The 21,982-nt window shown below is 56.8% G+C and overlaps 1 protein-coding gene across 3 annotated transcripts in view; it reads right to left on the reverse strand.

Moving 5' to 3' along the window:
* Positions 1-21,982, reverse strand: part of SLC9A3 (solute carrier family 9 member A3) — a 40,465-nt gene that overhangs the window by 8,315 nt on the left and 10,168 nt on the right. For 2 of the 3 annotated variants that reach the window (XM_088827607.1, XM_055422327.2), the window contains exons 2-10: positions 8,455-8,757; positions 6,593-6,753; positions 5,279-5,357; positions 4,483-4,660; positions 3,773-3,993; positions 2,374-2,576; positions 1,840-1,929; positions 1,694-1,764; positions 803-932 (exon numbers count right to left, since the gene is read on the reverse strand). In XM_088827607.1, coding sequence (XP_088683733.1) covers positions 803-932; positions 1,694-1,764; positions 1,840-1,929; positions 2,374-2,576; positions 3,773-3,993; positions 4,483-4,660; positions 5,279-5,357; positions 6,593-6,753; positions 8,455-8,757 — 1,436 coding nt within the window. The remainder of the gene's footprint in view (positions 1-802; positions 933-1,693; positions 1,765-1,839; positions 1,930-2,373; positions 2,577-3,772; positions 3,994-4,482; positions 4,661-5,278; positions 5,358-6,592; positions 6,754-8,454; positions 8,758-21,982) is intronic. The other variant, XM_088827608.1, reaches the window with a different exon arrangement.

Raw genomic sequence — 21,982 nt, forward strand, 5'->3', positions numbered from 1 at the left:
GGCTCCAAACCAGCTGCCCTAATTTTCCCCAGAAGAGAAACCCTAGCCTCCAGAGTCAGACGAAAACCAGGCAGAGCAGAGTCCACAGGCGTGGAGGCCACACTGCCGAGTGAGGTGCCCTAGGAGAGCATCTGGCCCTCCGGGGAGAGGGTGGAGCTGGGGAGGGCAGCCAGGTGGGGGCCAACCTGCTATGGCAGAGCTGATGCTGCGGGCGTTGCTCACAGGCACAACTGCGGTGCAGAGGAGCCCACAGGCCTGCATCATAGGCACCAAGGTGGCAGGCGGCAGGGGGGACGGGAGGCTGGTGCCCTGCTAGGAGCCTGTCACCAGTGAGGACTGGGGGCCATAGAAGGTCCCCAGGAGAGGATGCAGCCAGCAGGGGTCACCACCCACCTTCCCAGCCCCAGGGAGGCAGCGAGGCCTCAAAGGCTCGCGGTCAGTGAGGCCAGGATTCCTGCTCTGAACTTCCTCAGCTGGTCGGAGGTGCAGAAGACAGGTCTTCTGCCCATGGCCTCGCCCCGGCTGGAGCCTGGAGCTTGTGCTCACTGGGGTCTGTGACTTCAGACCCAGCACCGCAGAGCGGGAGCTGTGGTGAGCCCCACTTTCAGGGTGCCTAAGGGCCCTTGAGCTCAGGTGAACTGCGGCTGGGGCAACGAGAAGACCGTGTGTCGCCCACCAGCTGCCCCCACCCCTGCCCGGGCCTCAGGGTGCAGACCCCAGCACTGTCCACATGCGCGTCTGTCTCGCCTGTTCCCGCCCTCCCCCGACACTTCTACCAAAGAGCAGACAAGACGGCCAGTACCTCAGCCACGTAGCTGATGGCGTCCTTCAAGTTGAGCTCGTGGAAAACGTTCAGAATCCGATCTCGAGACTTCTGAGCCGACCTTCTCATGAGGATTTTGCTGAGGAATTTCCTATCAAAATTGGACCACCTGCAAGGACAGGTGGGTCAAACCAATAGTGGTCAGCTCTTGGCGGGGTCTGGGTGAAGCCCTGGGATGGAACCCTGGCAACATCCAAACTCGTGATGGACACAGCGTTGTAGCCACTGGACAGGATTCTCAGTTTCCATTTACTGTGACAGCCACACAGGCAAGGTTTGAAATGAAAGAGATGACCCTCCATGTGCTGCTGAACGCCGCCTCACAGACCTGTGGCCACCGTGCCTTCCTGTCCAACGGCAGGGTCATGGTGTGTGCATGAAAGTGGGATTAACTTTCTCCTGAAATGCGGTCATGAAGATTTCCTCTGACTGCATAACCCTCTAGGAAGATGGGGGAAGGAGGGGGATTCCAGGAGGAGGGGGATTTAGAGGGGGAAAGGGGGTCCCAGAAGGAGAAGTAGGAGGTTTCTAGGAGGAGAAGGGGCTTAAGGGGCTCCAGGGGCAGGAAGGCAGAAGGGGGGTTCCAGGAGGAGAAGCAGAGGCATTCTAGGAGAAGGGGCTTGGGGGACCCCAGGGGCAGGAGGGGAGAAGCGGGGACCTGAACAAGGTGGTGAGTGGCTCTGGGTCCTCTGAGGCAGTATTCTGAGGTCACTGGGGCTCACTGGGGTTAGGGTCATGGTGATGCCAGAGATTCGTTCTATAGCCTGTGGGTCCTACAGTCGCTGGTTAAAGAAGAGGACTAACAACTGAGGTGAACGTGCCTCTGAATTTTCCTGTTTCAGTTTGTCAGGGGCCACTGCAGCCACTCACTTATCTCTCAGATAATTGTGTCCGATTTGCCCTGATATGTCCTCGATGGCCGAGAGGATGTGGTCGAAAGCCTTTGGGAAGAGAGGCAAGTGGTCAGCGTCACCTGGACAGCCCCTTCCTCCTCCTCCCTCGGCCCTTCCGCCTACCCGGCCGTGCAGCTTCTCGTTGAGCTTGGGGTCTCGCTGTTCACTTCTCTTCACCTTCAGCCACTGCACCAGGGGCTTGATGGTCAGGCCCTGGAAGATAGGCACCCTGACCCTGAGGCTGGGCCAGGCCTCACCCCAGCCCCACACCCCACTGTGGCCCACTGATCCTGAGCCCATCTACCCCAATGGGGCGGAAGGGGCCATCCCTTGGCCAGGACCCAGGTGATCTGTGCCCACCTCCCGGCAGAGGAGGCCCTGCCACCTGCAGGTCACTGGACGTCCTTGGACGCCCCCAGCCAGCTCCTTAGAGTAGCCAAGAGCCAGGCAAAGCGGGGCCCTTTCCTTCCTGGTCAATGAAACATCAACTGGGGCTTTGTTAACCAGCAACGGCCAAGGAAGGAGGTTTCTAGGCCAAATCACGCTGCACCCCCTGTGGGGCCACGTGAAAACCTACAAAACTGCACCTAGTTACTAAAATTATCAACCCCGTTAGGCCTGGCGCCTGGGAGGGTGAGGCCCCTCCACCACCCGTACCTGGAAGATGACGGTGAAGAAGATGACGATGATGGTGGTGCTGACAAACAGGTTCTTCTCCTTGACCTTGTTCTCGTCCAGGAGGACCACCAGGGCGTAAGCCACAGCTCCTCGGAGGCCACCGTAGGACATGACCACCTGGTCAATGATCTCCAGCTGCACCATCCGGTACCGATTCAGAATCCAGGTCTGCAGGACGACCCCTGTGGGGTGCAGCGTGCACTCAGCACTTGGGGGGAGATGCAGCCCCTCTGGCCCAGCCGGCACCCCCTGCAGCCACAGTGGGGGAGGAGTCACGCTGGGAAGCTGCCTTCTCCCACGAGCGAGCAAGACAGCTGGACCAGGAGGCACCACTGTAGCCCCGCCCGCAGGTCCCTCGTCCTCTCTGGAGCTCTCTGGGCCCCTGCCTGCCTCTGCACCCCAAGCTGTGCTCCAGCCGCTCGGGAAATTCCCAGGTCTCAGTGTGACCACGCATGTGACTGCCCGGCAGCTCCAGGACAAGATGCCACCGAACCACAGGGCCTGTGTTTCCCTGAGCCCTCAGTCCAACGACTGCAGGCAGAGCAGGTGGGGGGTCACCCGACTGCCTTCTCCCCTCCCCAGCCCTGGGTCAGCACTGCCCACCGGGACCACTGACCAGGGCTGGGTGGGGCCGCAGGGGCTCCTGCCTCTCACGTGCCATGGTGACTGACACTGTCCCCAAGGGGCCACATGCAGAGTAAGTCAGTGGGAAGCTACATGGGATCCCCTGTCTTCTGGAACCTTCCACTTGTACCTCAAGGTGGTCTTATTTCAGATGAGGCTATAAGACTGTGAGAAGGCCTGTCCTTTCACTGAGGGTGACCAATGTCCTGGCCAGCCTTAGGTTCCCCAAGGTCCCTTGAACCTGTCATTCACTGTGCTGTAGGGCTGGGGGCCGGGGGCCAATGTGTGTCCCTGGTTCTGCAGACTCCCCGAGGCCAGTCCCTGCTGTTGGCTGGCTATGTCCCCTCAGTCCTCTGTCACCCTCCACCGTCCCCACATCCCCCCCATCCCCATCACCCTCCATCGTCCCCTCATCAACATCACCCTCATCATCCCTCACCCCCATCACCCTCCATCGCCCCCTCACCCCCATCACCCCCATTGTCCCCTCACCCCCATCACCCTCCATCGTCCCCTCACCCCCATCACCCTCCATCGTCCCCTCACCCCATCACCCTCCATCGTCCCCTCACCCCCATCACCCCCATCACCCTCCATCGTCCCCTCACCCCCATCACCCTCCATCGTCCCCTCACCCCCATCACCCTCCATCGTCCCCTCACCTCCATCACCCTCCATCGTCCCCTCATCCCCATCATCCCCCCATCATTCCCCATTGTCCTTGCATCACCCCCCATGCTCCCCACGCCCTCACCTATGGCCCTGTACACGGAGATGAAGAGCAGTGTCAGGAGCACAAAGGCTGTGTTCCACTTCCAGATGAGAGGGTCCACAGCCGAGATGCCCAGGAACATGAAGATGATGGTCTCGGCCCCGCTGGCCAGCATCTTCATGGTGTAGCGCACTGTGGTGGCTGACTGCTCCGAGATGTTGGCCTTCACGTACTTCTGACAGCAGATGCCACAGAAGGTGATGCTGGCACACGGGACAGCCCACCATGAGGGCTCAGGCCAGGGCTCAGCTCCCACCAGACCCTGTGGGGCGCAAGCCCATCTCCTGGAAGGCAGCACCTTGGTGCCCTTGCATCCTGGGCAAGCATGCCCTGCTACTCATCAGCACCCCTCTTTGTGAGCACAGGGCTCCTCCTAGGGGCTTGGTGCCCTGGGCTGGCTACCCTGACACTGTCTGTGGGCCTCTGGGGGCCTGGGTCCCACACTGGAGGGGGTGGGGCAGCTCTGAGTGTCAGAGCCCTGGGAAGGGCTGTGTGGGGGCAGAGCAGGCGCTGCAGTCTCTGGACAGCTCTATGAAGATGCCAACTCCTTAATTAAAAGACTAAATAGATCAAATTCTTCTCCCCCCATAGTGAGTTCCCACCCTGCCCGGGGAAGTGGCCAGGCCTCCCCTGGGTGGGTCTGCCGGCTGCGCGGGGGCTGGTGGGTGGCCAACCAGCGAGGGGAGACTCACGCCAAGATGGCCGACAGGGACAGCATCTCAGATGTGAGGTAGGACAGGTAGGAGAGGACAAACACGAAGCCAGGCTCGATGATGCGCACGTGCTTGGTGAAGCGTGTCACCAGGGAGAGCAGGAAGGCGAACACGACGCCCACCAGCGTACCCCCCAGGCTCACCACGAAGAAGGACACTGCAAGGACAAGGAGTGCCGCTGGCCTCTGAGTGGCTCTCTGTGGCAGCACCGTGGGCGAGCTGGCCTGACTGAATGACTGTTGCCCATTGAGGTCCCAGGTGACCCCAGAGGCACCAGCAGCTCGGCAAACAAGAGGCTGATTCTCTTGGTGGACAGAGGCTCTGGCCTCCACGGGGAGGGGAGAGCAATGCACCAAGGGAGGCCCGGCTGCCCCGCTGCGGGGGCAGCGCTGAGACCAGCAGCATTGGGGGGGTGGCAGCAAGAACCAGGCTCTGGGCTCCCAGGAATGCCATCTGTAACTGTCACTGCCCAGAGGGATGCCCAGCACCCCAGATACAGGATCCACGTCCTCCTGTGGGTCTGTGGGGGCAATGATCCTCGCCACCCACAGTGGCTGGGGCCTGGGAAACCAGATTAGTGGAACCTGCTGGGGAGGGAGGAAGCCTGTCACCGAGACTTTGAAATGGAAGCATGTTTCCCTGCGCAGGCTGTGGGTTCCAGCCTGGCACAGATACTGCCAGGTCCACGGGGGGTGGAGGTGGAACGCGGGGTCTACGTTCTGGAGAAGACACTGGCCCTGGCTCCCTGCTGAAACACGACCCGCCAGCCACACACCTATTCCTTTCACGCAGTCCACACCGGTCACCTTGTCACCACCTAGCGTCACAAAAGATTCAAACACATTGTACAGGACCTGCAGGGACAGAGACAGACAGGACACCGTCAGCCTGCGGTCAGCACTGGCTCCTCCCCATCTCGGGCCCCAGGCCTGGTGAGACTTGGGCCAAGTGAGGAGACCATGGCAGCAATCTGAAGGGAAACTGAAAACCACCGCAGGAAACTCATCTGGGGCAGTAGTGTGGGGTCTGGGGCAGGACAACAGTCTGGGAGGAACAAGAACCCTCAGAGAAAACCTGGCCTTCCCTGCCCTTGGTGAAGCAGGGTGGCCACAAAGCCAGCCTGCCATGATGATCTTTAGTTTGTTTCCCAAGACACACCCAGAGTTTCATTTGCAGCGACTTTGCCGTTATGTGGCCCCCGTCAGTGGGGAGACACCCCTGGTATCTTTGCCTGCTGACATTTAAACCTCATCCTGCTATGACGTGGCGATAAATGCCTAACACCTCATCCGAGGCTGCAGGGCTGTGTGTGTGGGAGGTGCCCACTGTACTCTTGAGAGAAGCTCCTGAAGCATGCACTGGTTCCACGTCCAGGGAAGAGGTCTGGGGCGACCTGGGTCGGGGGGCTGTGGGGCCCTTGGGAAGAAATGTTTCTGTGTCCCCAGGTCTGTGCTCTCCAGGGGGGAGAAGGCCCTCACGGGGCAGATGGCAAAGCTGTGTTCATGGAAGGAAACCTGGTGGTGCTGCATGGGGACCGTGTGGGAGGGATGGGCATAGCTGTGAAGGTCGGGGGAGCAGAGCACAGTGCCCCGCTTCTCCTGCTTCCTCCTTTGTAGGGAAGACAAGCCTCAGAGGAGCCAGGGAGGAGCTTCCTGGCTTGGGCAGAAGTTCACGCATTTACAGGATGTGGAGGCTGAAGGGCTTTTAGAGGAGACGACGCCCACTATGTCTGCGAACCTGCAGGGCTGAGGAGACCCCAGGCAGGTGCTCAGCCACACCGATGACAGGCCCTCTGTGCTTGCCCCCAGGACCGCACTTCCCCAGAGCCCATGGCCGGCCTGGGGAGGATGGCCTCTGATATCCGGATGGGCCACCCTTCTCTCCGGGCTACCCAGAGCCGACGTGGACCGCCAGCCCTCAGGCCACGGGCACACTGGGCCTGGCTGAGTTCCCCTCCTCGATCTCCATGACACCATGATCACCCACAACTCCACAGTCAAGGGTGGACACCCAGCCTGCAGTCAAAGCTGGGATGCTAGCAGTGAGGCCCTGGAGTAGGACCAGGAGGCGCATCCTGCTGGGCACTCACCACGGTGACGGCGTCATTGAGCAGGGACTCCCCGAAGACAATGATGAACAGCACCTCGTTGACGTGCACCTCCTCAAACACGGCCAACACGGCCACCGGGTCCACGGCAGCGATCAGGCTGCCGAACAGGAGGAAGTCCAGTAGCCCGATGTTCAGGTCTCCTGGAAGACAAGTGGGCCGTCAGGGGGAGCCCTCCTCCCTGGAGGGCCAGTCCTTCCCACGCCAGCCCTGCCAGGAAGGTCCCAGGGACGGGACTGTGGGCTCACAGCTGCCGGACTGCGTGTTCCGGGACCCTCCCCAGCTTCGGTCTTGCCCACCCGCAGGGCCTCTTGGTGGCCTGGGGTTTCTGGGTGCTGGGCTGCTGTGCCCAGATGCCCCCAGGAGGCCCGCTGCCTGGCCCACCTGTGGCCACCCAGGCTGACCCTTCTTTGGTGGTGTGCCCCAGCCTTGGGGCAGACCTCAGAGCCGGGAGCGGGCTGACAGCAGAGACCCATTCCTGTCCGCCGGCTGCAGGACTGGGCTCCGGGTGTGCCCTGGGTGCTGCCCTGCTCCATGACCTTGGCTGATACCCAGCCATGACCACTGCATCCCAAGGACGGAACACAGGCCTCAGACGGCTATGGCCTCTCAGGGAGCCAAACCCCATAACATTCCCTTGGGCCTGGGGGCCAGAAGTGGCCTTAGGCTGTCCCAACTACCTGAAGGCATCACCGGGGATGGCAGTCTAATGTCACCTGTGTGGCCCCTGTGGCCCAGGCATTGGGGAAAACTGGCCGGTGTGTTTGGCACCATGCCGGCCTTGCGAGGCTTCCAGGGCTGGGCTTGGGGGTGGTGCTGGATGGCTGTGGGGACTTGAGGAAGCCTGCACTGCCCAGGGGTGAGGACAAAGTCCTACATGACTCCTGCAGATGGGGTGCCTTAGCCCTCAATGTGTTTCTCAATATGTCTTCTTTGTCACTGATTTCAGAGGAGGTCGTGAGCCCCACTGGAGGGGCTGGGGGCATGTGCTCTTCTATCGGAGGGCCTGTCCCTTGTCTGGTTCAGCTGGTGGAAGTGTTTGAGGCCGAAGCTGAGCTGAGACTGCTGCCCAGGGAGGTGCCAGCACCCCCACCTCCCTCATCCCTCCCAACACCAGGAGCTCAGCCCGTGGAGCCCAGAGGCACACAGGAACCAGGCCGAGTTCAGGGCCGTGCCATCCAGCACATATGCGCAGCCTCAGTAAGCAGGGCCCCACCTGCTCATTTCCCGGATGGATAATGACTGACTCCCAGGTGGGTGGGGTGCACCTCAGAGGTATGCCAGGGCTGAGGTTAGTAACCAACTGGCAGGAAACATGGGCAGGGGAAGAGCCACAGACACAGATCCCACGTGATGGAGGAGAGGCTTGTCTGCCTTCTCTCCACCGGATTCAGTAGAAACGAAACCCAACCTTCTGCACGGGGGCAGGTTTACCTGGGCTCCACGGGTGTGGGGCTCAGGTGTCGCCCTCTGCCAGAGGCTGCCTCCTCCTTCCCTGGGGTCTGAGGCTGGACCTGACCTCCCTGCCAAGGAGGAGGGGACAGCAGCCGGCTCATTCCCACCACCCCACCCACTGGCCAACCTGGTCAGACCAGACTTCATTCCCAAGCAGGACACATGCCTCGGCCTGAGGATGGGCGTGGACTGGCTGTTGATGAATTAAACCCCAGTAAGGTTAAGTGGCCACTGGTGACATCTCTGGATGACCCCTACACTCACTCTTCTTTTAGGCCTGTCTTCTTTGTCTTGTGCTTTCTTAGACGCAGCTGCTGGGAGCCTACCCGGAGGACCCTGGGGACCCTCCAGGAGCCCCAACCCCTGGGCGGGTGGCGGTGCCCACTCACCCATCAGGCCACTGAGGAAGACGCCGTAGAGTGACAGCCCAGTGGTGGCCGCATTCCACACGGTGCCAATGACCGCGTATAGCAGGATGGTGCCCAGGTTGCCAAAGAAGAGCCGGTTGGGCATGAAGTAGCCGGCGTCCAGCACGATGGGTGGCAGCAGGTAGAAGAAGAACACCGTGGGCGTGAGCGAGAAGGAGGCGATGTGGTCGGCTGCCAGTACGATGCCGCCCAGCACCAGGCCCAGCACGATGAGCAGGGCACTCTCAGGGACCACGCTGGTGACCTTGTGGGATAGGTGGAAGCCTGCGGGGGGAGCAGAAGTCAGGGGACCGGCCTGGCTCCACAGAGAGGACCTGAGCTCGGGAAACAAGACCCCCCACCCGGGGCGGTGGCCACCTCCCTCCCGCCCCTGCTCATGCGGCTGGGAGACCCTGCCAGTCCACCCGGCCCTGGGACACCATCCTCAGAGGTCTCCTGCCTCCTGCTCAGAAAATGGCCCCCTTCTGCAGGGAGTCCCCATGGTAGAGTCAGGCTGGAAGGGCCGCATGGCTGCTTTGACAGAGGCCAGGTGAGCAGAGCGTGGGCCCCATGCCCCAGGCCCCACGGACCCCCTCTGACCTCACCCCTCATGCTGTATCTGGTGCCCTGGACCCCCACCCTGCCTAGAGCCCTGCTATATCTACAAGGGTGTGCCCCCATGCAGGACGTCCCCCCTGCCCCCCAGGAGGACAGTCTTTAAGGCCAGACGTTCCAGGGTGCCCCAGCTGCAATCACTCCCCCCACAACAGTCACGTGCTTGGGGACAGCAGGACCCCAAAGGTCCGCCCACCAACAGTCAGGCCCCTTGGCCCTCTCACCCATCAGCCCTGCCAGGATCTCAAGGGAGGTCCCACCATTGGGGCCACTTCTCCTTTGTTTTATTTTAAGACTCCAAAGAAAAAGTGGTAAGAATCCATGTTAAGTCTGATTTCAAAATAGTTGGAATATTGACAGAAGAGATGGGTATTTAAGATAGTTCTCTTTTTCACTCATGTTCAGATCATATACTCCTTCAAAATTTGACTTTAATTGAAAAAAAGAAGGGAAAACCACTAGACCGTTCAGGTATGACCTAAATCAAATCCCTTATGATTATACAGTGGAATTGAGAAATAGATTCAAGGGATTGGATCTGATAGACAGAGTGCCTGAAGAACTATGGACGGAGGTTTGTAACATTATACAGGAGACTGTGATCAAAACCATCCCCAAGAAAAAGAAATGCAAAAAGGCAAAATGGTTATGTGAGGAGGCCTTACAAATAGAAAAGAAGAGAAGTGAAAGGCAAGGAGAAAAGGAAAGATATACCCATCTGAATGCAGAGTTCCAAAGAATAGCAAGGAGAGCTAAGAAAGCCTTCCTCAGTGATCAGTGCTAAGAAATAGAGGAAAACAATAGAATGCAAAAGACTAGAGATCTCTTCAAGAAAATTAGAGATACCAAGGGAACATTTCATGCAAAGATGGGCTCGATAAAGGACAGAAATGATGTGGAACTAACAGAAGCTATTAAGAATAGGTGGCAAGAATACACAGAAGAATTGTACAAAAAAGATCTTCATGACCCAGATAAAAATGATGGTGTGGTCACTCACCTAGAGCCAGACATCCTGGAATATGAAGTCAAGTGGGCCTTAGGAAGCATCACTATGAACAAAGCTAGTGGAGCTGATGGAATTCCAGCTGAGCTATTTCAAATTCTAAAAGATGATGCTGTGAAAGTGTTACACTCAATGTGCCAGCAAATTTGGAAAACTCAGCAGTGGCCACAGCTCTGGAAAAGGTCAGTTTTCATTCCAGTCCCCAAGAAAGGTAATGCCAAAGACTGTTCCAACTACCGCACAGTTGCACTCATCTCACACGCCAGCAAAGTAATGCTCAAAATTCTCCAAGCCAGGCTTCAACAGTATATGAACAGAAAACCTCCAGATGTACAAGCTGGATTTAGAAAAGGCAGAGGAACCGGAGATCAAATTGTCAACATCCATCATAGAAAGAGCAAGAGAATTCCAGAAACCATCTACTTCTGCTTCATTGATTACACCAGAGCATTTTGATTGTGTGGATCACAACAAACTATTGTGGATGCCAACAAACAAATATTCTTAGAGACGGTAATACCAGACCACCTTACCTACCTCTTGCAAAACCTGTATACACATCAAGAAGCAACAGTTAGAACCGGCCACGTGGAACAACAGGCTGGTTCAAAATTAGGAAAGGAGTACATGGAAGCTACATATTGTCACCCTGCTTATTTAAAGTATATGTAGAGTACATCATTCAAAATGCTGGGCTGGATGAATCACAAGCTGGAATCAAGATTGCCGGGAGAAATCAATCACCTCAGAAATGCAGATGACACCACCCTCATGGAAGAAAGCAAAGAAGAACTAAAGAGTCTCTTGATGAGGGTGAAAGAGGAGAGTGAAAAAGCCGGCTTTAAAACTCAACATTCAAAACACTAAATCATGGCATCTGGTCCCATCACTTCATGGCAAATAGATGGGAAACAATGGAAACAGGAACAGACTTTATTTTCTTGGGCTCCAAAATGACTGAGGTCGATGACTGCAGTCATGAAATTAAAGGATGCTATCCCACTCCTGACATTACTTACATTTTGGACTTCCCTGGTGGCTCAGACGGTAAAGCGTCTGTCTACAATGCGGGAGACCCGGGTTCGAGCCCTGGGTTGGGAAGATCCCCTGGAGAAGGAAATGGCAATCCACCCCAGTACTATTGTCTGGAAAATCCCATGGACAGAGGAGCTTGGTAGGCTACAGTCTATGGGGTCGCAAAGAGTCGGACACGATGGAGGGACTTCACTTCACTTCTTCGCTCCTTGGAAGGAAAGCTATGACAAACCTAGGCAGTGTATGAAAAAGCAAAGAGATTGATTACTTTGCCTACAATGGTCCAAATAGTCAAAGCTATGGTTTTTTCCAGTAATCAGATATGGATGTGAGAGTTGGACCATAAAGAAGGCTGAGTGCCAAAGAATTGATGTTTTTGAACTTTGGTGTCGGAGAAGACTCTTGAGAGTCCCTTGGACAGCAAGGAGATTAAACCAGTCAATCCTACAGGAAATCAAGCCTGAATATTCATTGGAAGGACTGATGCTGAAGCTAAAACTCCAATACTTTGGCCACCTTATGAGAAGAGCTGACTCATTGGAAAAGACCTTGATGCTAGGAAAGATTGAAGGCGGGAGGAGAAGGGGACGACAGAGGATGAGATGGTTGGATGGCATCACTGACTCAGTGGACATGAGCTTGAGTGAACTCCAGGAGATGGTGATGGACAGGGAGGCCTGGGGTGCTGCAGTCCATGGGTGGCAAAGAGTCGGACTCGACTGTGTGACTGAAAAACAAAGGTCTGTTTGTTAAGAAGTCTTCTTTTGTATTCTAAGGATTGTCTCTCGAGATGAGAGAACCCAAGAGCAGCGTGGTCAGGGAGGAGACACAACACAGGGTATGATCCATGAGAGCCTGGCCGACGCACCGTAGCCAGCTGGGACCTGGGTTCTGACCCAGGAGCACCAAACCATGTCCTCAGCCTGACCCATCACCGGCGGCTTGCGCACATTTGGGGGCCAGATGCTGGCTCTCAGAAGATCTGTCTCTCTTCCCCAGGACAGTCCTCTCCAGGTCTGGTTGAGGCGCAGTGGGGCAGGCGTGGGCCCTGCTCTGTGGCCCAGGGAGCCTCAGGCCTCAGCCAGTGGGGCAGAATGGGCCCTGAGGCCCTGAGGCCCCTCTGGGTGACCCCCAGGAGCCCGCAGGCCTCCCAGGCTCGGGCACCGCAGCAGCAGCGGGTCATCTGGATGTCAGGACAAGGTCCTCTGATGGGGGGTCCTGTGAGGGCAGCCACCCAGGAAGCCAGCAGTGGGGTCCCGCCTTCACGGATGATCTCAGAAGCCAGGAGGCTGGCGCCTCATCATTTCCATGGGACACAGTTCCCAGCCCACAGGGGGGCCTCTGGCTGCATGGCCTGAGGTGCCCACGCAGGAGGCTGCCTGTGAGCTCCAGGTGGGGGGCCGGAGTGGGGGCCGTGCTTCCTGGAAACCCTCCTGCCCCGCCCTGCCCCTCAGCGGGAGGCCTGAGCTTAGCCTCCCTGAGGTCTGCAGGCTCTCGATCCCCTGGAGGGCCCTCGAACCCAGCATGGGAGGGTCCCTGACCAAGAGACGGGCAGGAGCCCAGAAGCCCAGGCCCCGCCGCACCTGTTCCCTGCACGCACGTGCCCAGCTGGCCGCCCACTGGGGTCGGAGGTATGCATCTCTTTCTTCACGGCCTGCTCCCACCCCTCAGCCCAGCCCAGAGCCCTCCCTGCAGGCCCCGGGCCCCACCAGGACACCAGGCTCAGCAGGCCTGGACCCAGGAATCTGCACTGGTCCCTCGGAGTGATGCCGTCACAGAAAGACCTGGGCTCTCACCTCGCCTCCCAGGGGCTCACTGAGTCCACAGATGGCGGGTGTCCTCTCCTCTTCCTCCTGCCACTTGGCATCTGGGAGCCGAGTTAGAAAGTCCGCCCAGAGCCAGAGCCACAGTGCAGCCTGAGTCCCCTGCTTGCTGAGCCGCTGTGAGGCTGTGCCTCTCCTGGACTGCGCATGGCCTCCACTCCTGCGCCTCAAAAGCCCCAGCGCGCCCTGAGTAAGCTGCATGGAGGACCACCCTGCCAGCCCCAGATGCTGTTCCCAGAAACCTGTGCCTCCTGCCCCGGCCAGGCTCCAGGGGTCCATGCCTGGTGACCACTGGTCGGGGGCCCCTTTGAAGAGGCCAGCACTGCAGGGTCGTCAGGTCCAGGGCCAGGTGTGGCCAGTGCCAGCCGACCCCAGCACAACCCTGCCAAGACAGCAGGCCAGTTTCAGCTTAGGCTCAGAGTTTGCTCTTCATCCAAATGTCTCCCCAAAGTAGACGTTCATGACAGGTCTCAGATCACAGTTGTCTCTGGCAGCTGTGGGGCCAGCGGGGCAGGAAGGTGCCAAGGAGCCAGGTGACCCTTAACGACGACAACAACAAAACTCTCCCCTTTGGGACTCAGAGTCCTAATCCTCGGCCACATTTCTGTATGGTTACTAGAAAAACTTAATAATTTGGACAAAGGGTGGATAAGACACAGGCTGACTTCTGACCAGATGCTCCTGCTTGGAAGGAAGCCCTGAAAACCCACAGAAAAAGTGATCTGAGCTTTTCACCCATTGAGAAAAAATAGACACACACACACACACACACACACATACACACAGACATCCACACATACACTACACACACACGTATACACACCACAGACGCATACATACATATGCGCACACACACACAATGTGGACAGACAGGCGTGCTATTCCAATTTCTCCGTCCGTCAGCATTGGACACGCGCCTCTGAGCAGGGCAGGGCCTGCTAAGCACTCATCTGTGTCCTGAACAGATCCACCTCACCTGCCCACGGCGGGGGCACACCTGTCCCTCATCCCAGGCAGATGGGAAAAGGCATTTCCCGGAGATTTAATCTGACTGTCTCATTGTGAGTGAGGCTGAGCGTCTGATCTCATTTGGGAGACATTTCCTGTTCTGTGACCCAAGTATCATGGCCTTTGCTACTGTGTTACCGAGTTATCAGCCTTTTCTTATCAACGGGCAGCTCTTCACGCACGTGCACGGGTGCATTTTCACTTTCAAAGGTCAGTTCAGTTCAGTCGCTCAGTCATGTCCGACTCTTTGCGACCCCATGGACTGCAGCACACCGGGACTCCTTGTCCATAGCCAACTCCTGGAGCCTGCTCAGACTCATGTCCATTGAGTGGTGATGCCATCCAACCATCTCATCCTCTGTTGTCCCGTTCTCTTCCTGCCTTCAATCTTTCCCAGCATCAGGGTCTTTTCTAATGTTTATAGTTTATTTCTAAGACCTCACTGTGTCTGCTCTTTTCCAGTTTTTATTTCCACCACTATCGCACTGTCTCAGTGTGAGCTCCTGTCCTACTGTGTCTGTGTTCTGTTCCTTGTCTGTGATGTCAAAACCTGTGGGAACTTTCCCGTTTCTCACTGATGTTTTCCTCCAGGGGAGTCCTCCACCCCCTGCTCCCTCCCCACCCCATCACGTGGCTCTGTCCACCCCACTGCCCCCAGGAGCGGAGGCCGCCCTGAGGCAAGCTTGCTGCCATGTGGGCCACAGGCCGTCCCTGGAGCTAGCGATCGGGGCAGGCAGGGCTGTCCCTCCCTGTGGTCTGAGGGCTCTGGCGTCCGGTTGGCCCCTGGTTCCCAGTTGGTCTTTCTGGTCTTAGGGGAGGGGGAAGCAGCAGTCCGTGGGGTGGGCATGGGGCTCCTGTTCTCTGTCCCTGCCCGTAGCTCCGGGTCTCTGCATGATGGGAATTCCTTGTGAGCAATCCTCTGACCCGGCAGTCAGGCCGCGGGTGGTGCTCCCCTTCTCCCGTGACCACCAGACAGCAGACTGCATGGTAATGAGCTAATTAAGCTGAAGACTTGATTGATTTTAAATGGCAATTTGTGAGTGGCTCAGCCATTAAGCCCATAATGGGCGTTTTAGCAGCTAGTGGGCCAAGCTCCAAGCGCCCTGGGCAAGCACACCTGCTGTGGCCAGCCCGGAGATGCTGTCCACCTGCCAGGAGGGCAGTTGCTCCCTGTGGGGTCATGTCCCTATGGGCCAGACCCTCCCTTCAGCCTCGGCCTGAGTGTAGTTATGACAGACACTCCTGCCACAGCTTCCATGAGATGACCAGGATGACCGGCGGCCAGAGCAACCTCTGGGCCCTCTGCTTCCCGCCTTTGAGGCCACAGGTGGCTGAGTCTCCTGGGGAAGCCGGGAGGATGGTGGGGGAGTCACAGGATCGCCACCTGCTCCTCCCCAGTGCCTGCCAGCACCCTGCTTTGCTCTGGGGGGACCTGCAGGGGGCCTGGTAGCCAAGGGCCCAATCACCCTCCTAACCTTTGTCTCCTTTACTCTGAAGACAGAAGGGCCCACAAAGCAAGTCAGAGCAGTGACCTCGGCGCCTTGAGCCGCACTGCTGCATGGTCTCCACGTCCAGCCCCCCAGCGCCTGGGCCGCGGACACGGAGCCAGGCCGTGGACACAGAGGGCCCTTGTCCCGGGGGAGTGCCCTGGGAAGCGAGTTTGGGGGGCAGCCTTCCCCATCAGAGCCGAGTTGGCCAGGAAGCCCACTGGCTGGGATGACAGAGACAGCCCGATGACTCCAGCACCTCGTGCGTCAGGGCCAACACGGGGCCCGAGTGTGCGTCCACTGTGGGGCCAAGGCCTGGTCGAGACCCACAGGCCACCTCACGGACAGGAGCTGTGGGGGGGCCAGGAGCACGCAGAATGCTGGTGCCCGAGGGAGACAGGGAAACTCTCTGTGCAGGACAGACCAGGGGCCCCGTGGAGGCCGGTCCCCAGGAACCGGGTGAGGCCGGCCTGGGGCAGCCCAGCCTTTCACAGGGACCTCCCAACCCACAGGTCACTGATGGCGGAGGCCTGGCGAGTTACAGCTAATTGAGCTCAGCCACACGATGGTCACAGCACGGGACACATGCCTCGACCTGTAATTACAACCCTCGGACTGATGTTAAAGGTCAGAGGCACCCGTGCCAGCCAGCCATTATGGAGGGGCCCTGAGTAGGGCGGGAGCTGGGAAGTTACTGCCAACCATCTTCACGCCCTCTTGGAACATGGCCTGGGACCTCAGGCCTGGGGTCAGGCTGTCCGAGGCCACCGCCCCTGGGATCTCTCAGCAGATTTCAGCTGAGTCCATGCAATGCAGAGGCACAGTAAAGCCCTTGGTTTTACTTTAACTGTACATCCAGACCTGCTTCAGAGCAGTCAAACAGTGCAACACTTTCAGAGAGAAGGGTGGGAGGACTGGGGCTCTGCCTGCTCCAGGGGACAAGCGGGTCCACGTAGGACCTGGGATGTCACACACTCAGGCAAAAACACACAGACACATACAGGATACAGAGACACACACAGGGACACAGTCATGGGACACACAGACACACTCGGGGCACCCAGACACACACCCAGGGACACCCAGACATATACACAGGGACACACAGACACACACACAGGGACACACAGACACACTCAGGGACACACAGGAACATACAGATACATACAGGGACACCCAGACACACACTCAGGGACACAAAGACACACACACAGGGACACCCAGACACACACAGGGACACCCAGACACACACCCAGGGACACACAGATACACACCCAGGGACACACAGACACACACCCAGGGACACAAAGACACACACACAGGGACACACAGACATATACACAGGGACACACAGACACACTCAGGGACACCCAGATACACACCCAGGGACACACAGACACACACTCAGGGACATACAGACACACACTCGGGGACACACAGACACACACTCGGGGACCTCCAGACACACCCAGGGACACCCAGACACACACACAGGGACATACAGACACACACTCGGGGACACACAGACACACACTCGGGGACCTCCAGACACACCCAGGGACACCCAGACACACACACAGGGACACAGGGACACACAGACACACTCAGGGACACACAGGAACATACAGATACATACAGGGACACCCAGACACACACTCAGGGACACACAGACACACACACAGGGACACACAGACACACACACAGGGACACACAGACACACACAGGGACACCCAGACACACACCCAGGGACACACAGACACACACTCAGGGACACACAGACACACACTCAGGGACACCCAGACACACACTCAGGGACACCCAGACACACACATAGGGACACACAGACACACACTCAGGGACACACAGACACACACACAGGGACACACAGACACACTCAGGGACACACAGACACACACTCAGGGACACAAAGACACACACACATAGGGACATACAGACACACACTTAGGGACACACAAACACCCAGGGACACACAGACACACTCAGGGACATCCAGACATGCACACAGGGACACTCAGGCACAGGGACACCCCACACCACATGCAGTGACACAAACCCACACAGGCCCCAGTTCTGACTCTCCAGTACCCTCTGCAGCCTCCCTGAGGCCCCTTCCTGGACAGATACTGGCCCAAGGACCCTCATTCTGTCTTCAGAGACATCCACCCAGATGCTGTCCCCTATAGGGCAGGTAGCAGCCACACAGCAGTGTGACTGATGATGTCACATATAATTATACACACTCAGAATCAGTTCAGTCACTCTGTCGTGTCCGACTCTTTGTGACCCCATGGACTGCAGCACACCAGGCCTCCCTGTCCATCACCAACTCCCAGAGTTTGCTCAAACTCATGTCCATTGAGTCAGAGATGCCATCCAACCATCTCATCCTCTGTCGTCCCCTTCTCCTCCTGCCTTCAATCTTTTCCAGCATCAGGGTCTTTTTCAATAAGTCAGTTCTTCGCATCAGGTGGCCAGAGTATTGGAGTTTCAGCTTCAACACCAGTCCTTCCAATGAATATTCAGGACTGATTTCCTTTAGGATTGACTGGTTGGATCTTCTTGCAGTGCAAGGGACTCTTAGGAGTCTTCTCCAGCACCACATTAAAAGTAATAAACAAAAGTGTTGTCAAGTGAAGTCACGCGTGAGCGGCCTCGTCCCTGCCCACAGGTGGGTCTGCAGCCACCAGCCCCTCTCCACGAGCTGCGCCTTCTCCCCAGGAGCCTTCTCACCCCTGCTCCGCATCAGTCTGCTCCACACGCTCCACACACAGAGGCGCATGTTTCAGCTCTGCTTTCGTGTGGCTTCATGACTGGCTGTAGCTTAGACTTTGTGACAGTTACACCTCACAGCACCAGTGGCGTCGCGCCCATTGCCCCAGCAAAGGAGCCACTGTCAAGAGTTGCCCAGCCATCTGTCCCCTGGTTAATGACCATGAGGTCTGGAGAAACACCCACAGCACTGCAGAGAGCCCACAGACAGAGACCAGAGCGACCTACCCTTTGAGGCAGAGGCCAGCACGAATCGGTTTCCAAGTTTCCTTATGGCTGCTTTCCAGAGGGCAGGTGTTCCCTGGGGTCATGGAGAGTAGCCAGCACTCAAACAGAAGCCTGTAGTCTGACTGGATTGAAGAATCAGAGCTCAGGGTGACCACAGCAACCGAAAAGGCAGGAGGCAGGTCCCAGAAAGGAGAGAGCTCGACAGGCCAAACCCCAGGTTCTGTGTGGATGCTGGAAGTATCTGGCTGACCCTTGAATCACACACAAGAGTCAGGTCCTGAGATGCCTGCAGAAGCTAAAAATCCAGAGGCTTCAGCTGTTCTCACCACAGGGAGACACACTTGGAGTTTCAGCCCAGTCCTGGCAAAACAACAGTGACCCACAGCAACCACAGAAATCAGTGCTCTTCAGAAGAACATAACAGAATAGAGTCTCTACAATGCGTCAGTCAGAGTGTCCTGGAAGCAATGCAGAATTACTAGACATGTGAAGAAACAGGAAAACAGGGTCTGTAAACCAGTGGAGACCTCAAGGTGACCCAGATGTTGCTAAATCCTTGCAGCAGATAAGGATTTAAAAACACCTATTGCAACCATGCTCAAGGATGTAAAGGAAAATATGTTTGTAATGAATTAACAAAGAGTCAGTCTCAGTGGTAGAACAGAATAGGATTTGGCTTTTTCTTTTTTTTTCCTAAAAGAGCCAGATAGTAAACTGTTTAGGTTTGTGGGCTTACACTCTGATTTTCAATTGCTCCATTTGCCACTGTAGCGCAAAAACAGCCCTGACGTACATGAACAGATGGACACCACTGTGCTCTAATAAGACTTTATTTACAAAAACAGTCAGGCAGCCCATGGACGTAATCTGCTGGCCCTTAAAATAGAAGATATCTAAAAGAACCAAATTGGAACTCTACGACTGAAGAATTCAATATCTGATACAAAAAAAGTCAATGGATAAGCTTAACTGCGGATAGAGACAACAGTAGAAATGATCCAAAGTACAAAGAAAAAAGCGGACAGAGCCTCTGTGGTGTGTGTGATGATAACAGTAGATACAACGTATGTAAAGTTGGAGCCCGAGAAAGAGGAGAGGGAAAACAGGGTAGAAAAATCTGCAGAAATGATGACCAAAAGTGTCCCTGATTTGATGAAAAATATAAACTTAGAGACTTGAGAAATACTTCAGATTAGATGATTTCTACTGATCTGTCTTCCAGTGAAGCTGGAGCAGGTGTGAGAAACACTGGGTGAAGGGCAGGTAAGCTTGGGGGGCGGGGCCTCAAGGGGTCTGAGGAGCTGCTCTGGCTGGGCCCCGAGCGGGGAGCCATGGCAGAGGCCCAGGCGCAGACGATTCACGCAGTCACAGGGCATGCTTGCTGGAGTAGCTGGTGATCAGGTCACTGAGAACTTACTCCACAAAAGGATTCACTGAACATGAGCTATGCCAGGCACACACCAGCAAAAACAGCCAAGGCAAGAAGAACTAAGGTTTCCATCAGGGCCACACAGACCCCAGCACCACACAAACCCTCTCTCTGCACGAGATGTAAAAAGGGCCCAGAATGGCATGTACTCAGTGACTCTGCTGTTATAGAATGAGGAAGCTGGAGGCTGGTGGCCCTGGAGGCCAAACAAAGCAGAAAAGGCATTTTTCAAAGTTCTAAGATTCAAGAACAGAAAGTTAATTACATCACAGGGCGCCATTGTGGGAGGAGACAAGCCAACCTCAGTGGGGCTGGTGGTTGGCTTGGTGACTGAGGGTAACAATCAGATTTGCTTTGAAGTCCACCGGAGCCAGGACACAGGATGCTTCACTTTGCTAGGGGCAGGGGTGGGGGGGGGCGGTGCTGGGCTTGGAGAATCTGCAAACAGATTTCCTGTAGGGGAGCAGGATTATATCTCATTGCCCTTTACCATCTGAGCCACCAAGGAAGCCCTCCATTGACCTTTATACTTTCATGTGAAAAATTTCAGCAAGGTGTTTTCTCCAAGAACATGTTTTCTGCAGATAAAGTGTGTGGTCAACGTTCCAAGGTGTCATAAAACGTGCCTGCCATTCACGCGGCGGCTCTGTTGCTGCAGCCACCACTATCAGGGCGCTCCCAGCATGGCCCCCAAAGCCAGGACTTTGTCATGGGCCACTTCCCGGAGCCAGAGCAGCAGGAAGCCGTGGGACTATCGATTTCTGATATGGATACCGCGCTGCAGAGGGCAAAGGGTTCCCGAGGCGGGGAGGCCATCAGAGGACCCCACATGGGCACCAGGTCGTGAGAGAAGCTGGAATGAGAAGCTGGTTCTCATACCCTCACTGGGACCACTCTGCGCCCCCAGCACGCAGGAGACTCAGGACCACGTGCAGCAGCTGCCCAAGGGCCCTTCCCTGGACGCTGCCCCTCCCCCCAACGCTTCCCCACTGCTGGTCCCCAGGACCCCCCATGGCCCCCCACCCACTACTGCTGGCCCCCAGGGGTCCCCATGGCCCCCCATGCTGGGGTTGCTTAATGGAGCCCCACCTGTCTGAGGGATCGAGAGTCAGGGTTTCTGCACATTTGAGTGATTTCTGTTCTGAGGTCACTAACACATTACTGTTTTATCCCTTGTAGACCAGATTTCCTCATCATATAAGGATAAGGCTAGACCTTTCTGGGCAGCCATAAAGATGAAAGTCAGATTCATGCAAGGAAGGTGGATTAAATGCTTCTTTCCCAAGCCCGGAAAAAACAAAAGGGCGATTTATTTCCTTTATTCTTAGATTTTCGGCAGGGCCAGCAGGAAGGAGGGACCTGAAAATGCTGGCATCCCAGCCCTTGACCCTTGCGGCCCACAAACTCCCTCTGGGCCCTGTGAGGTCTGGCCACCTGCGGGCAAGGACAGCCCATCAGCCACCGCTGGGGGTGGGCATGGGAGGTCTGGGGCCCAAAAGCCAGTGGCCGGATGATGCGAGGAAACCTGTGGGAAAAGGAGCCGCAACCTCAACAAAAAAGTGCGTTCAGCGATTACAAACCTTTTGTTAAATGTGAGAAAATACTGGAGCAGAAACTGAAGACTCAACGGAGGAGCTGGAAGATGAAGTTAGAGGCCTCTCAGAAGACAGAGGACGAAGACAGATGCACCAGCGCAGGGAGGAAATTCAAGAGAAGGCGCACAAGTTCTCTCAAGAGAGCTGGTGGGGAGGCTGCCGCGGGCTCCGGATGACCTGCCCACAGGGGCCCCGCACCGCGAGGCAGACGTGTCCCCCTGAAACACACCATCACCGGGAAGCGAGGGTCCCCAGCGTGACCCCCGCGGGTCACAGGCGGCTGGGGGCAGTCAGTGTCACCTCCACTGCACAGCCAGGCCCTGAGCAACGGGAGAGTCACGTCTGGTGGAGAATGAGTCCACACAAAGGGGGCTCCCCAAGGCCGAAGGCATGGAGTGCCTGGCGAGGTGCCCGTGGAGGGCAGGGGCTGAGGGCAGATGCTGGCCCTGCAGAAGGGGCAAAGCAGCGAGCAGGGGGCTGGAGGCCAGCAGCCT

This window comes from Moschus berezovskii, chromosome 18 (assembly GCF_049115385.1).
Source record: "Moschus berezovskii isolate FMDL1 chromosome 18, NW_MosBer_1.0, whole genome shotgun sequence".
NCBI lineage: Eukaryota > Metazoa > Chordata > Mammalia > Artiodactyla > Moschidae > Moschus > Moschus berezovskii.